At 28.1% G+C, this 11,331-nt stretch overlaps 2 protein-coding genes across 4 annotated transcripts; one reads left to right on the plus strand and one right to left on the minus strand.

Moving 5' to 3' along the window:
- The first annotated feature begins 5,171 nt into the window (after nucleotides 1-5,171).
- On the plus strand, nucleotides 5,172-8,527 carry LOC111034765. 3 transcript variants are annotated; one of them, XM_022316121.1, is made up of 5 exons: nucleotides 5,172-5,662; nucleotides 6,552-7,086; nucleotides 7,599-7,701; nucleotides 7,897-8,057; nucleotides 8,149-8,527. In XM_022316121.1, the coding sequence occupies exons 1-5, from the start codon at nucleotides 5,461-5,463 to the stop codon at nucleotides 8,276-8,278; spliced, it is 1,131 nt and encodes a 376-aa protein (XP_022171813.1). In that variant the 5' UTR covers nucleotides 5,172-5,460; the 3' UTR covers nucleotides 8,279-8,527. The 3 variants fall into 3 exon arrangements, with proteins under 3 accessions (XP_022171813.1, XP_022171812.1, XP_022171814.1); XM_022316120.1 differs by having other exon boundaries at nucleotides 5,174-5,662; nucleotides 6,552-7,095; XM_022316122.1 differs by lacking the exon at nucleotides 5,172-5,662 and adding an exon at nucleotides 6,081-6,190 and having other exon boundaries at nucleotides 6,552-7,095.
- Nucleotides 8,528-9,954: 1,427 nt separating this feature from the next.
- On the minus strand, nucleotides 9,955-10,974 carry LOC111034773 (programmed cell death protein 5). The gene is made up of 4 exons (XM_022316134.1): nucleotides 10,600-10,974; nucleotides 10,390-10,504; nucleotides 10,154-10,326; nucleotides 9,955-10,065 (listed from the first exon to the last, which is right to left on the minus strand). The coding sequence occupies exons 1-4, from the start codon at nucleotides 10,666-10,668 to the stop codon at nucleotides 10,018-10,020; spliced, it is 405 nt and encodes a 134-aa protein (XP_022171826.1). The 5' UTR covers nucleotides 10,669-10,974; the 3' UTR covers nucleotides 9,955-10,017.
- Nucleotides 10,975-11,331: the final 357 nt, after the last annotated feature.

The raw sequence follows: 11,331 nt of genomic DNA on the forward strand, positions 1-11,331 counted from the left end.
AAAATGTCAAGTCCCTCCACAGATCAACCAATTATTGACTCTTGCTAAGACCGATTTTCAGTTTATATCGGCGCAAAATAACGAGTAATGAATAAAAAGTTGTCCGTTTAGATAACAATATTATTTTAAAAATGTGTAAACACAAAACACCCATATAAAAAGTCACACCCACAGTGACCTATTAATACACAATATATTGTATATATACCTATCTAGTTCCTATTATATTAGGTATGTATTATACTTGTACAGCGCTACACGTGATTTATTAAGCCCGATAAACCCATTTTTAATGCTTAAAGCCTAAAGGTATTATGCATTAATTTGGAAGTTTTAAATTTACTTAAGTTTAATATCCAGAAACCATTTTTTTAAGAAAATCATAAGGATTTAGAGATCACGTAGCAATAATTTATCAACGTTTTATTAATTTTACAAACCTATAGAATTTTTCTAATTAATAATTGTATAATCTGTAAATTACATTTTACGATAAATCAAATGTATTACGTCTCAAATTTATATAAAATGAATTAAAATAAATTATCTATATTTAATGTAAAATCATAGACAAATCTTTACGGAGAGTATCATTTGAGACATACTACGGAGCTTTGTTTATTTGACCAAAACATTTGAATTGAAATTTTTGGATTTAATTTATGGTGGTATATTTGGTTGCTCCCCATAACTAAATATCATAAGTCCGTATCAGTTCGAGGAGAAGTTTATTTAGGATATGTTTATTTTTGAGATTAACGTGTTAAAATGGGAGGAGAAGGCGTAATTGATGGGAACGGTAGTTTAATGTAAAGTATTTAGTATGGATATAGGTTGCCCAGATTAGTCACCGACGGTCCAAGTATTTTTCATTACACGTGTTTTACAAACACGTGTAATGGAAAATATTAACAACATTTGTTAATTTGGTTTTCTTCTAATTGTGTTAAAGTATTTGTAATTAATTCTTTTTTTGTCTGTCAAATATATTCTGAGATTATTTTTTGTTTTGTATAATTGTATCGGTATCTTATTGTATATTTTCGTACACTTGGATGAATACAAAAATATTTGGACATGCAGCTCTATAGAACACGCCGTTGAACTTTATTATACCCACCATATAATTGGTATATATATTATTCTAGCTCTAATAGACGCAATAAGTCCTTAACACACCTGGGATATAAAAGCATATTGACGAAAATTATTACTATTGGACGAAATTTCAATTGGACTTAATTCGTTGAACCAAACGTCAGTCAACCATAGTGGGTAATGGGTACCTACATAATATATACTTATCTACATATGGGTATGGTTTAACTTGACAGTAAAGAAATATTTCAACTAAATTGATAGAACCTTGATGCTCCAAACAAGAAAAGGGAAAATGTTATTGTACAAAAAAATGTACTATATTTTATGTGGATTATTTTAGAAACCTAAATATTTAACATGATCATATTGATTAATTTTGTTTGTTGTGAAATCTAAAATTGTGTGATTTATAACATTTTTTGGCAGTTTTGTTTACTGATTTTTATTTTTGAATTACTATTTGTAGTTTTTTTTATGTATGTATTTACTTGAAAATATTTAAGAATTTCAATCATTTTAAAAATATGTGGAGGACAGAAGTTGGTGATAAAAAATTAGTGCATGTATGTTTGGTGTAGCTCTGTGTATTAACTAATACACTTAATTTATACATAATATGCATCAGAACATAAAACAAATATCATTTATAGAAATTAACGTATGTAATTTTTTCCCTTCAACTCTCGTGTAATAACTTACTATTCCCCGTAATATGAATATGTTAAATTTGATTTCGATGGTAAATATATCATTTTACCTTTGCGAAAAACAATTTTGAGTAGAGTTGACCCGTTAGCCTACGTCATATGTATTTTGAGGCTACAACAAGATTGCTCAATTTTTCCTTTTTTGATCCGACTAATTATATAATGATTGCGCAAAAAATTTGCGACGTGATTGCGCTTCGATCCCTTTTTACCTGTTAAAATCACAACACGATTGTGCACCAAATGATAAGTGTATAATGCATATATATACTATGTATAATAATTTATGTACAACATAAAATAATATACACATATATAGGTACTTATTAATTATGATCCATTAATTTACAATTTGTCTTCCCAATTATTACAAGCCTAGGACTGTCAACAAATTATCATCGTTGGCTCGGTTAAACATTTTTTTTTCTAAATTACATGTATGCTAAATGTATATACTGACATAGTCAATATTCGATATTTTTTTTTGTTCATATAAATTCATAAAAAGTAATATTCCTATTTTCATAATTTAATTTTCATTACATCATATATTTTCTAATATCTAATTGTTTTTAAAAATTACATTTGGTAACTGGCACAAAAACGTGGCCCCATTGCTTGCAAATAATCATTCATCGATATTTTATTATTTTTAAATTTTACCCAAATATCCATTATAAATGTAATGTTGTTTTGTTGCTCCTTGCGTAGTTTATATTTTTAATTTATATACATAGTATATATACACATATATAATTTGGTGCGCAATCGTGTTGTGATTTTAACTGGTAAAAAGTGATCAGGGCGCAATCGTGTTGCAAATGTTTTTCGCAATCGTGGTATAATTAGTTGAGTCAAAAAAGGAAAAATTACGCAATCGTGTTGCACCGGTATTTTGATACCTATTGCTTTTAAAGTACCTTATTTTACTATTAGTATTATGGAATATTGATTTAAATTTTGCGAAAACATTGCATTTATTTATATTGAAAATCATTATAATAGTCTATATTTCTATCTATATAATTGTATGTATTATTGTTATTAACTTTTAAGTAAATATACGATATCTTAATCTTAATGATTGAGTTATAATATACAGGTACTCGTACTTAATACCAATACTGCACCAATGATGCTGCATAAGTAAATTTGAAATTTACTTGTATGTATACCGGTGCAATCTAAGAGTATTAATTAACAGCGTTTGATTACAGACAATAATAATAATAATACGTTCGACAACCAACGTACAAAGCTAATATATTGAAGCTATCGTTTCGTAATACACCTATGAAGTATGAATTATGATATACAATAATACGATATAATTATTTGCAACCAAATTTCTCAAAATTAATTATAGTGTCTATACCTAGGTAAAAATGGGGTGTATATACAACGATTTTTGATTTTTGCCCCACTTCGAACATCATGTTAAGTTGACTATCAATTATCATTATTACCTATTTGTTTATATGAATTAGAAATATAACTTTGTTTTTTTATTTTATTTGGTTCTATGATGTTTTATTAAAAAATACAAAGAGTTTTGCATAAAATGGTATTTTTAAAAACCATGATTTGTGCATTTAAAATAATGCAGTAATACATTAAAACATTGTTTGCTTTAAAAATAATATTAACCGCACACATTCTATTTATTAGTAATTTAGTTGCTGAGCTGAGCGATGAATGTATTGAATTTAAAAGTGATGTGTTTTTTTGAAGTTGGACAGGGGATATTCACCAGTAAAAATTAACAAATTCTTATACGACTTTTATCTTATTTTGTAATTATTCAAAATCAAAAGCTATTAATTGTAGGTACTTGAAATTTCTATTAAATGTCTATACTAAACAGTAAACGTGATAAAATGTTCAAAATATTTTGATTCATTTTGAGTTATTTATTGAAATTGTCAATTTTTTGGTTTTTTCTCTATAAATACTAACACAATTGTACTCGTTGGATCAAAAAGCTTGTGGGGTATGGGGATGTGCAGAACAGCCAATTTTCGTGTTCTCTCTCGCTGGACAATTTAAATTGTGGGTATACATCCTATAGTATACATTATTCCTATGTATATATTGTAACTAAATTATAGCTCCTATGATGAATATATAATATTATGTAATATTATAATGTATACTATAGCAGTGTGTTCAATACAAGAAGTGAAGGACGTGCAGTCATTCGGTACAAATGCTTATTTAATGGTGTACCTAATGTATAATGTATACCTTTAATATCGTTTTTTATATATATATTATATATCATTACTACAGGCGAGCCACTATGGAAATTCCATCGGCTTTGTTCAAAAATGTAAAATCAGCTATAATAAACGCGTATATTTTGAGAACTATAATCTACTAATACTATACATACCTATCTATAATAATGTAAACATTTACTGGTACCTATAGTATCTACATGCGTTAAGCCGTGGAAAAACAATTGCTTATGATCAGTGACCGCAATTTACATATCCATTAGCTGTAACGACCGGCTGATTTTTAAAATTACATTACACCTAGGTACAAAATAACACATTACATTTTTTTTTTGTAGACTGTTTGTATAGTCATAAACTTATACCTCTTACTATACCTATAGTAGTTATAACTACTCAATATACGAATTACGAAATATTATTTTTTTACTTTTGGTATGTACCTACCTACCTACCAACTGCTGCCAGTCTTTAATACTGGAACATGACTTATTATATTATGTGCACGATGCCGTAATGGACAATAATATAAGTACTTATTATGACACTTTTATAATATGATTCCGAATAAAATAAGAAATTAGGGAAATGTGCAAAAATAAAATTATACCCACTGATTACTGATAAATGATTATTATTAATAATAAAATAAATTTGATACTGGACAGATATGTATAATGTAAATTGTCAATCGTTTTTCGGTAAAATATTTAAAAATTAATAACAGAGGTACCTACCTACCTAGCTACCTATTAGTTACTACATATTATTATAATTTATATTATCTTATGGCTTATTGCAAAAATTTAAATAATAATTAATAAGTTCAAGTGTACGATTAACATCAAACAATAATGCAAAAGTAATAATTCCAAATTTCAACCCTTGGAAAACAAAATATTTTCATAAAAATCGCCTCACTTTTTTATCAGTTTAGAAACACCGCTAAGAGTCTGATGGCCTATTCATATTTTCTTTATTTTCTATGATTAGGATATTATTCAATATATTTTCAATCGTTTACATACTTTCGGGTGATCACGAGAAAAAAAGAAGAATTTAATATCGTGTACCGGGAAACACTGGATCCATTATCACTATAACCCCTACTCTTCAATTTTGTTTTGTCAAATGTGTCGCTATTACATTAGCATTTTGCAAATAATTTTGAAAAAAAAAAGTAAATTGATTAAACATTAAACTATTAAAGAATTAAACGTTTGCCTCTTGTTTCAGTTAGTAAAATATTTTGACTTGTTTACTTATGAATAACATTTTTAATGAAATAATTATCCTAGCATTTGCATCAACAGTTAGGTAGTGCCATGTGGAGACGACTGATCATCTCTTAATTCGCAGAATAATCATCGAGCCATATAACATATTTGTATATATATATATGATATCTTTACACTATGTCCGAAGAAGAAGACAAAAGTACATTAAATGACGTCGACAATGCTGTAGCTAATCCACCGAGTAATGAAGGTGATAGTAATAGTCAATCAGATAGTTTATTAGTGAACGGTAATGAGAACACTCCTCCGTGTCAATTGGACATCGGTCTGGGTACTCATACGGATAGCAGACGTCATGACAATACTTTAAATGTAAATGGTAAGTACACATATTTGTATAATTCATATTTACCATTCACAATTATTATATATTGTTAGCTTGAAAATTAAACTTAAATTCTTACATTTTATTCGCATAAAAGTTGTCTTAAAAAATTATTTCAAGAAGTCATTTAAATTGGAATCATTGGCTAAAAAATATAATGTATCTTATCATAATATAAGGAATAATTACAAAATATTTAACTAATTATTTTAATCCATACTCCATAGTTTGTTTAAAAATATTTAAATACTAGGTAGTTATGGAATAGTTGCTTATCAATAAAATGTTATTACATCTTTTACATATATTATACTATCTATGATATATTAACATGTTAAATCTTGGGTAGGACCTACTTTGAATATAATGTGTAATTGAAAATGCACAGTTATTGGAATGTTGCATTGTGGTACTGCATTCTTTGGTCCTTTCACCTTTCACTTAATTTAACTGTAGGTTGACACAATTTTTTACTTATAGGTCTTTTATTGTTAATTTATTATCAACAGCCCTCAATGCAAGGTAGTTAATAATATTTATAACACATTTAATTAATAAAAATGACTTAATTTTTAATTTAATATTTAAATTTTGTAATTTGATCTGCTATAAAAAAAAGTATTTGTATTAACTTAATAAAACATAGGTACCTATCTAGGTATATTTATTTACATTTTTAGCTTCTCAAAAAAACTTTTATTGAGTAAAAATAAACTATTTGAACTTAATTAAATCATTGAATATTTCTAGCCTTTTAGTGGTGTACATTTAAAAATAATTTATTGTAAAGCAGATACTATTTTATCCTTTTAAAGTTTCTTTGTATCTGTTACAAATTTAATCATTTATAAAATGTTAATCATAAAAATGTATTTTCTAATAGACTCTGGAGAAGCTACTGCTTGCAGTATCAAGCGTGAAGATAATCTTTTATCATTTAGACATTTTTTATGCAACAATGGACACAATCAAACATCAAAACCCAAAGTTGAAGTTGTGCCTAGTGTGTCACAACCAGTGAGGCCATTAACAGAGACATCAACCTTACCAGACTTTGTTCAGGATCATATGACTACTGATCAACCTTATGACAGCAGTGATCTGGATTCACGGTCAAATAGTATTGATTTGACACGTGGGATAAATCGGCCATCTATGTTTGGCAACCGTAGCAACCGTACACCTCAGCAATGTGTGGTTATGCCACTGGATCTTCCATTCACCAATGCAACAACACAGCCTCGTGCTACCACACCTACAACTACCAACAGTTTGCCAGATTTTTTATCTGATGGCCCAATCGGTGTTCCGGTTGTTCATCCGGTCACCAGGAATGAACAGTTAACTGATCGGAACCGTATAAGCATTACCATAAATCCTCAACGTGGTGCTACACCAATTAACCAAAATTATACCAGGTTTCAAAGGTTTCTTTTATTTTGGCATTGATTACCTTCCATCATTTTATCTGCGGTTAATTATATCCATTTTACTTGACTGTTATTGTTAATTAGGGTTGCCATTCTTTCTAATTTCCCCGGAACACTCATAGCCTGTTTTAAGTATAGTACAGTGTGCTGGTTGGGATATTAATTTCTGCTTTGAGATGTCAGGTTTCTAAGCTTTAGTCCCATGTTATTACGTAACTTGTGTATTGTATACTTAGTTAGAATTACAATATAAAAAAAATGTGTCTTCTAACAATTGATTTGAATAATATTAAGTTCATTTGTTTACATCACCAAGAAGTGTTCTGATACTAGCTGGTACTAGGGTGTACCATTATATTCATTATGACACTCAGTATTTTTTGGTGGGAAGGAGTTATTGCAATATTAATAATTTTTAATAAATGGCAACCCAATTAATCAAAGATAAAATGATCTTAAATTTAAACAATATTTTATAACTAAATATTTTTATGTTTTAGACACAGTGAAGTAGTTGATGCTAGGGTGGCTAGGCTAGAAGCAACAGAACAAGACTTAAGAACAACTATATTGAATTTAAATAATATGTTACAACAAACTCTGGTAAGTTACTATTTTAATTTGAGTGATAAATTGAACACCGATAAAAATACTTAATACAACTCAAATGTGCAGCTTATGAAATACTAATTTGAAATTTAAATATACATACTTTTGAAACCTATGCACTAGGTGATTTAATTCATTGAACAAATTTCAAACACAAATAAAAAATATAGCTAAATATATTGTTTATAGATAAGAGCTCAAAGAGCTGAAGATCAAGTGAGATCTTTGAGAACGTTATTAAGGGCCAGAGAACAAGGCCTTAATCCTGGAAATTTATCAACGATTCCATCGACTATATCAGTTGCGGAACAGATACGTCATGGTACAAGAAACGCCGAGATAATGCTTAAGTGAGTTTTTGTTTAAATAGATTGTAATCCGAATGATGTGCTTTTAATTCAGTTTTGGAGGGAATTGATAATATATTAAATTTCCATACAGTTTGTTGAGGGATAACTACCAGGACTTGAACAATGTGGCAGCACGCCTCGAGCAACAGGATACCATTCAGACTTCCAATACCCAATTGTCAGTTGACCCAAGTGATACAACTGATAACAATGTTACATAACATTCCTGTTATACAATTATATTAGTTGTACACAATATATAATAATGGAAATTATTTCTTCATTATGTTTTATAAGTACTTGTTTACATTTTGTGCAGATTTATTGCCAAGACTGGACCTCAATTGTTTTGTTTTCTATATAATGATTATTATTATTAGTATTATATGTATTGCCATCCAATGCTTAAAGTTGTTTTCCCATTTTTTATTTAGAACGCAAGTATAAAGCAATAGTAACATTTTTTTTTTACAAATACTTCAACAGACTGTACGTTTCTATGAAACTATTATATAAAGGGACACAAGTATATTCATCTAAAAACAAAATGTGGGATACTTTTTTCATGATTGTTAACCAAATACATTAATTTTTAACTAAATAGAACTTATTATGTTATTACAGAGACATTTTAGTTGTAGATATGATTAACAAAATAAAATATATTTTATTGATAAAAATAAAGTTTTGTTGTATTAACCTGTTCAATTTTAAAATTACTTATTAATATTTGACATTTGATGATTGATATGAATAATTAGAAAAGCAATAGCTTACAACTTAAAGAAATACTACACTCAGTATAAATTATGGTATTATGTAAATCATATCCATTTTTAAATTATTAAATACACAAACAGTTGTTCCATTTGGATATGAGCTAGTAGAATACTTTAAAAGAGTACATTTTGGCTAATTAAGTTATGCCGCAATAAAATAAAAAGTTAAATTAATTTAACAATGTGTTTTAGAATTTAGATCATACACTCTTTTTTTTTAGAATTTATTTAAATACTATTTATAGTTTGTGTAATGTACATATTATATCCAAAGTATCGATTCAAAGAGCCAAATTCAAGGTAATTATACTTACTATGATAACATTTTATTATATAAAATTGCTAATTTTGTACTATTAAATATTAATACAACTAAATAATTACTAGACATGAGAACAAAATAAAAAAATAAGTTCAGTGATGCTGGGTCAATATGTAAATTTGATGTGTAATTTGTACGGAATTAGTCTAACCTATACATTATTTGTGTATTTAAAATAAGTTATTTGAATTACTTATTTGAACTGTACCAAAATACATTTGCACATTACACATATTATTCAGAAATATTTAGTTGTGTCAGTCTCAAAGTCACACTTCTTTAAGTTAATTTTTAGAAAAAAAAATCCTAATTACCAATTAGAAATAATTTGCCTAGCATTTATTTAATTAAATATATTCATATATAAAGTACTAAAACTGTATAACTTACAAATATTGCTAAATATATTAATGGTTTAGACTCAAATGATAAGAAATATCAGATGGTAATTTTTATAACACCAAAACTATTACATTTTATTAACATTATTAGTAATAAAATATTTTTCATAAATGATCATACTTAAGTCATAATTTACTATTAACCAAAAGTCCATGAAATATAATAATAGAATTATCATGAACCAGTTGTAGATAAGATAAAATATAAACTGTATCTTACAATAGTGTGAATTATGTAGCCAGGTATAATAATTTAGGTTAGTAAGATCAAAAATATAATTTTGTTTATTAATATTTTTTTTTAAGGAAATAACAAAGCTCAATTTGTAGATTATTATTTTTTGGACAGTAAAATAATGTTTGTTAAAATCTCATTAAATTCATAATAGATACTTACGCGTTAGTACAAAATTATATATAAATATAGAGTAATGTTTTAAAATTAAAATATTTTAATATTAGTAATCAGAATCAGAATCATCAAGAGCAGCTCTCCTTCGATCAAACTGAAAAATGCAAATTTAAAGCAAATAAATATTATGTTGAGTACTATATAATTTATTGTTAGAATAATTACTGGTCAAGATAATTTACCTTGACAGTAGTTTTACGTTCTTGTGACTGCATTTGACTGTTAACTTGTTCTAACAAACCGATTAGTTCATCTTCTCCTAATTTATTGACAATCTGTCCAGATTGAGCCATTCTGAGTAACATGTTTTCTACCATACGTCCTTTTTCCGGTTTACCAATCATCAAAGTGTTCACTATATTAACAAAACACACATTGATGCCCATATGTTGATTGACTTAAAATACTAAAATCTTACGTCTTGCTCTAGCAGCTTGGTTTAATACTTGGGTAAGAATTGAGTGTTTCATGTCTTCAACCGCCTGCCGTTGTTGTTCTGCTTGTTTTTGCTTTTCAGGATTATCACTTTGTGACTACATTAACACAAATATCCAGTTAGTGTATAATGATGATAAAAAAAGCAATACACCATGACTGTTTTCCTATATAGGTCTAGAGTTTCACTTACTCCACCGAGTTCTGACTGCATCTGGGCCATCCGCTTTGAGCGCAGGGTTTCCAGTTCAGAATCGTCCATCTTGGCTGTTGAGTGTCTGGTGACAGATGAACGTTCAGCAGCAGCAATCGCGTTTGATCGAGCACCTATATGCGGTAGTCTTCAAATTTTACCTTTTCGTGGTCAGTCGATTTGACGGGAAGTATAGAAATTTGTCTAATTTGAGAATAAGCATTTGCACGTTAGTTGTGCTGAGCGAAAAGCTTTAACGCAACGAAAATCTTATATCTGAACTAAGAGTACCGTAGGTATAGCGTACAGGCATAGAAAATATATGGTACATCGGTACAGGTCGAATTTCTAGGTTTGAAAGACGTCGAAATCAAAATGTAAACACGAGGAACGATAACGGATATCGTGCCAAAGGTACAGGGTTGCCAATTTCATTAGATCAAAGACAACTCGATCGTTGGGTTACGTTATTCAATTTTTTCGCATTACGCATTAACTTTTAATGTAGGTGCAAATGGCAAATATCATGGCAAATATTAGCCATTAATCATCAGTCATTAGGTATTTATTTGATATTTTTTGTTGATACCCATGAGTATAATATTAGTAAACTGTAAACAAGTAACACAATTAATAATCAATTAATAATTATTACAACCACATACTCCACAAATACCTACAACGCAAATAATAATATATTATTTTACACGTGATTACAACTACAGCAGTACA

Source organism: Myzus persicae, unplaced genomic scaffold (assembly GCF_001856785.1).
Source record: "Myzus persicae strain clone G006 unplaced genomic scaffold, MPER_G0061.0, whole genome shotgun sequence".
NCBI lineage: Eukaryota > Metazoa > Arthropoda > Insecta > Hemiptera > Aphididae > Myzus > Myzus persicae.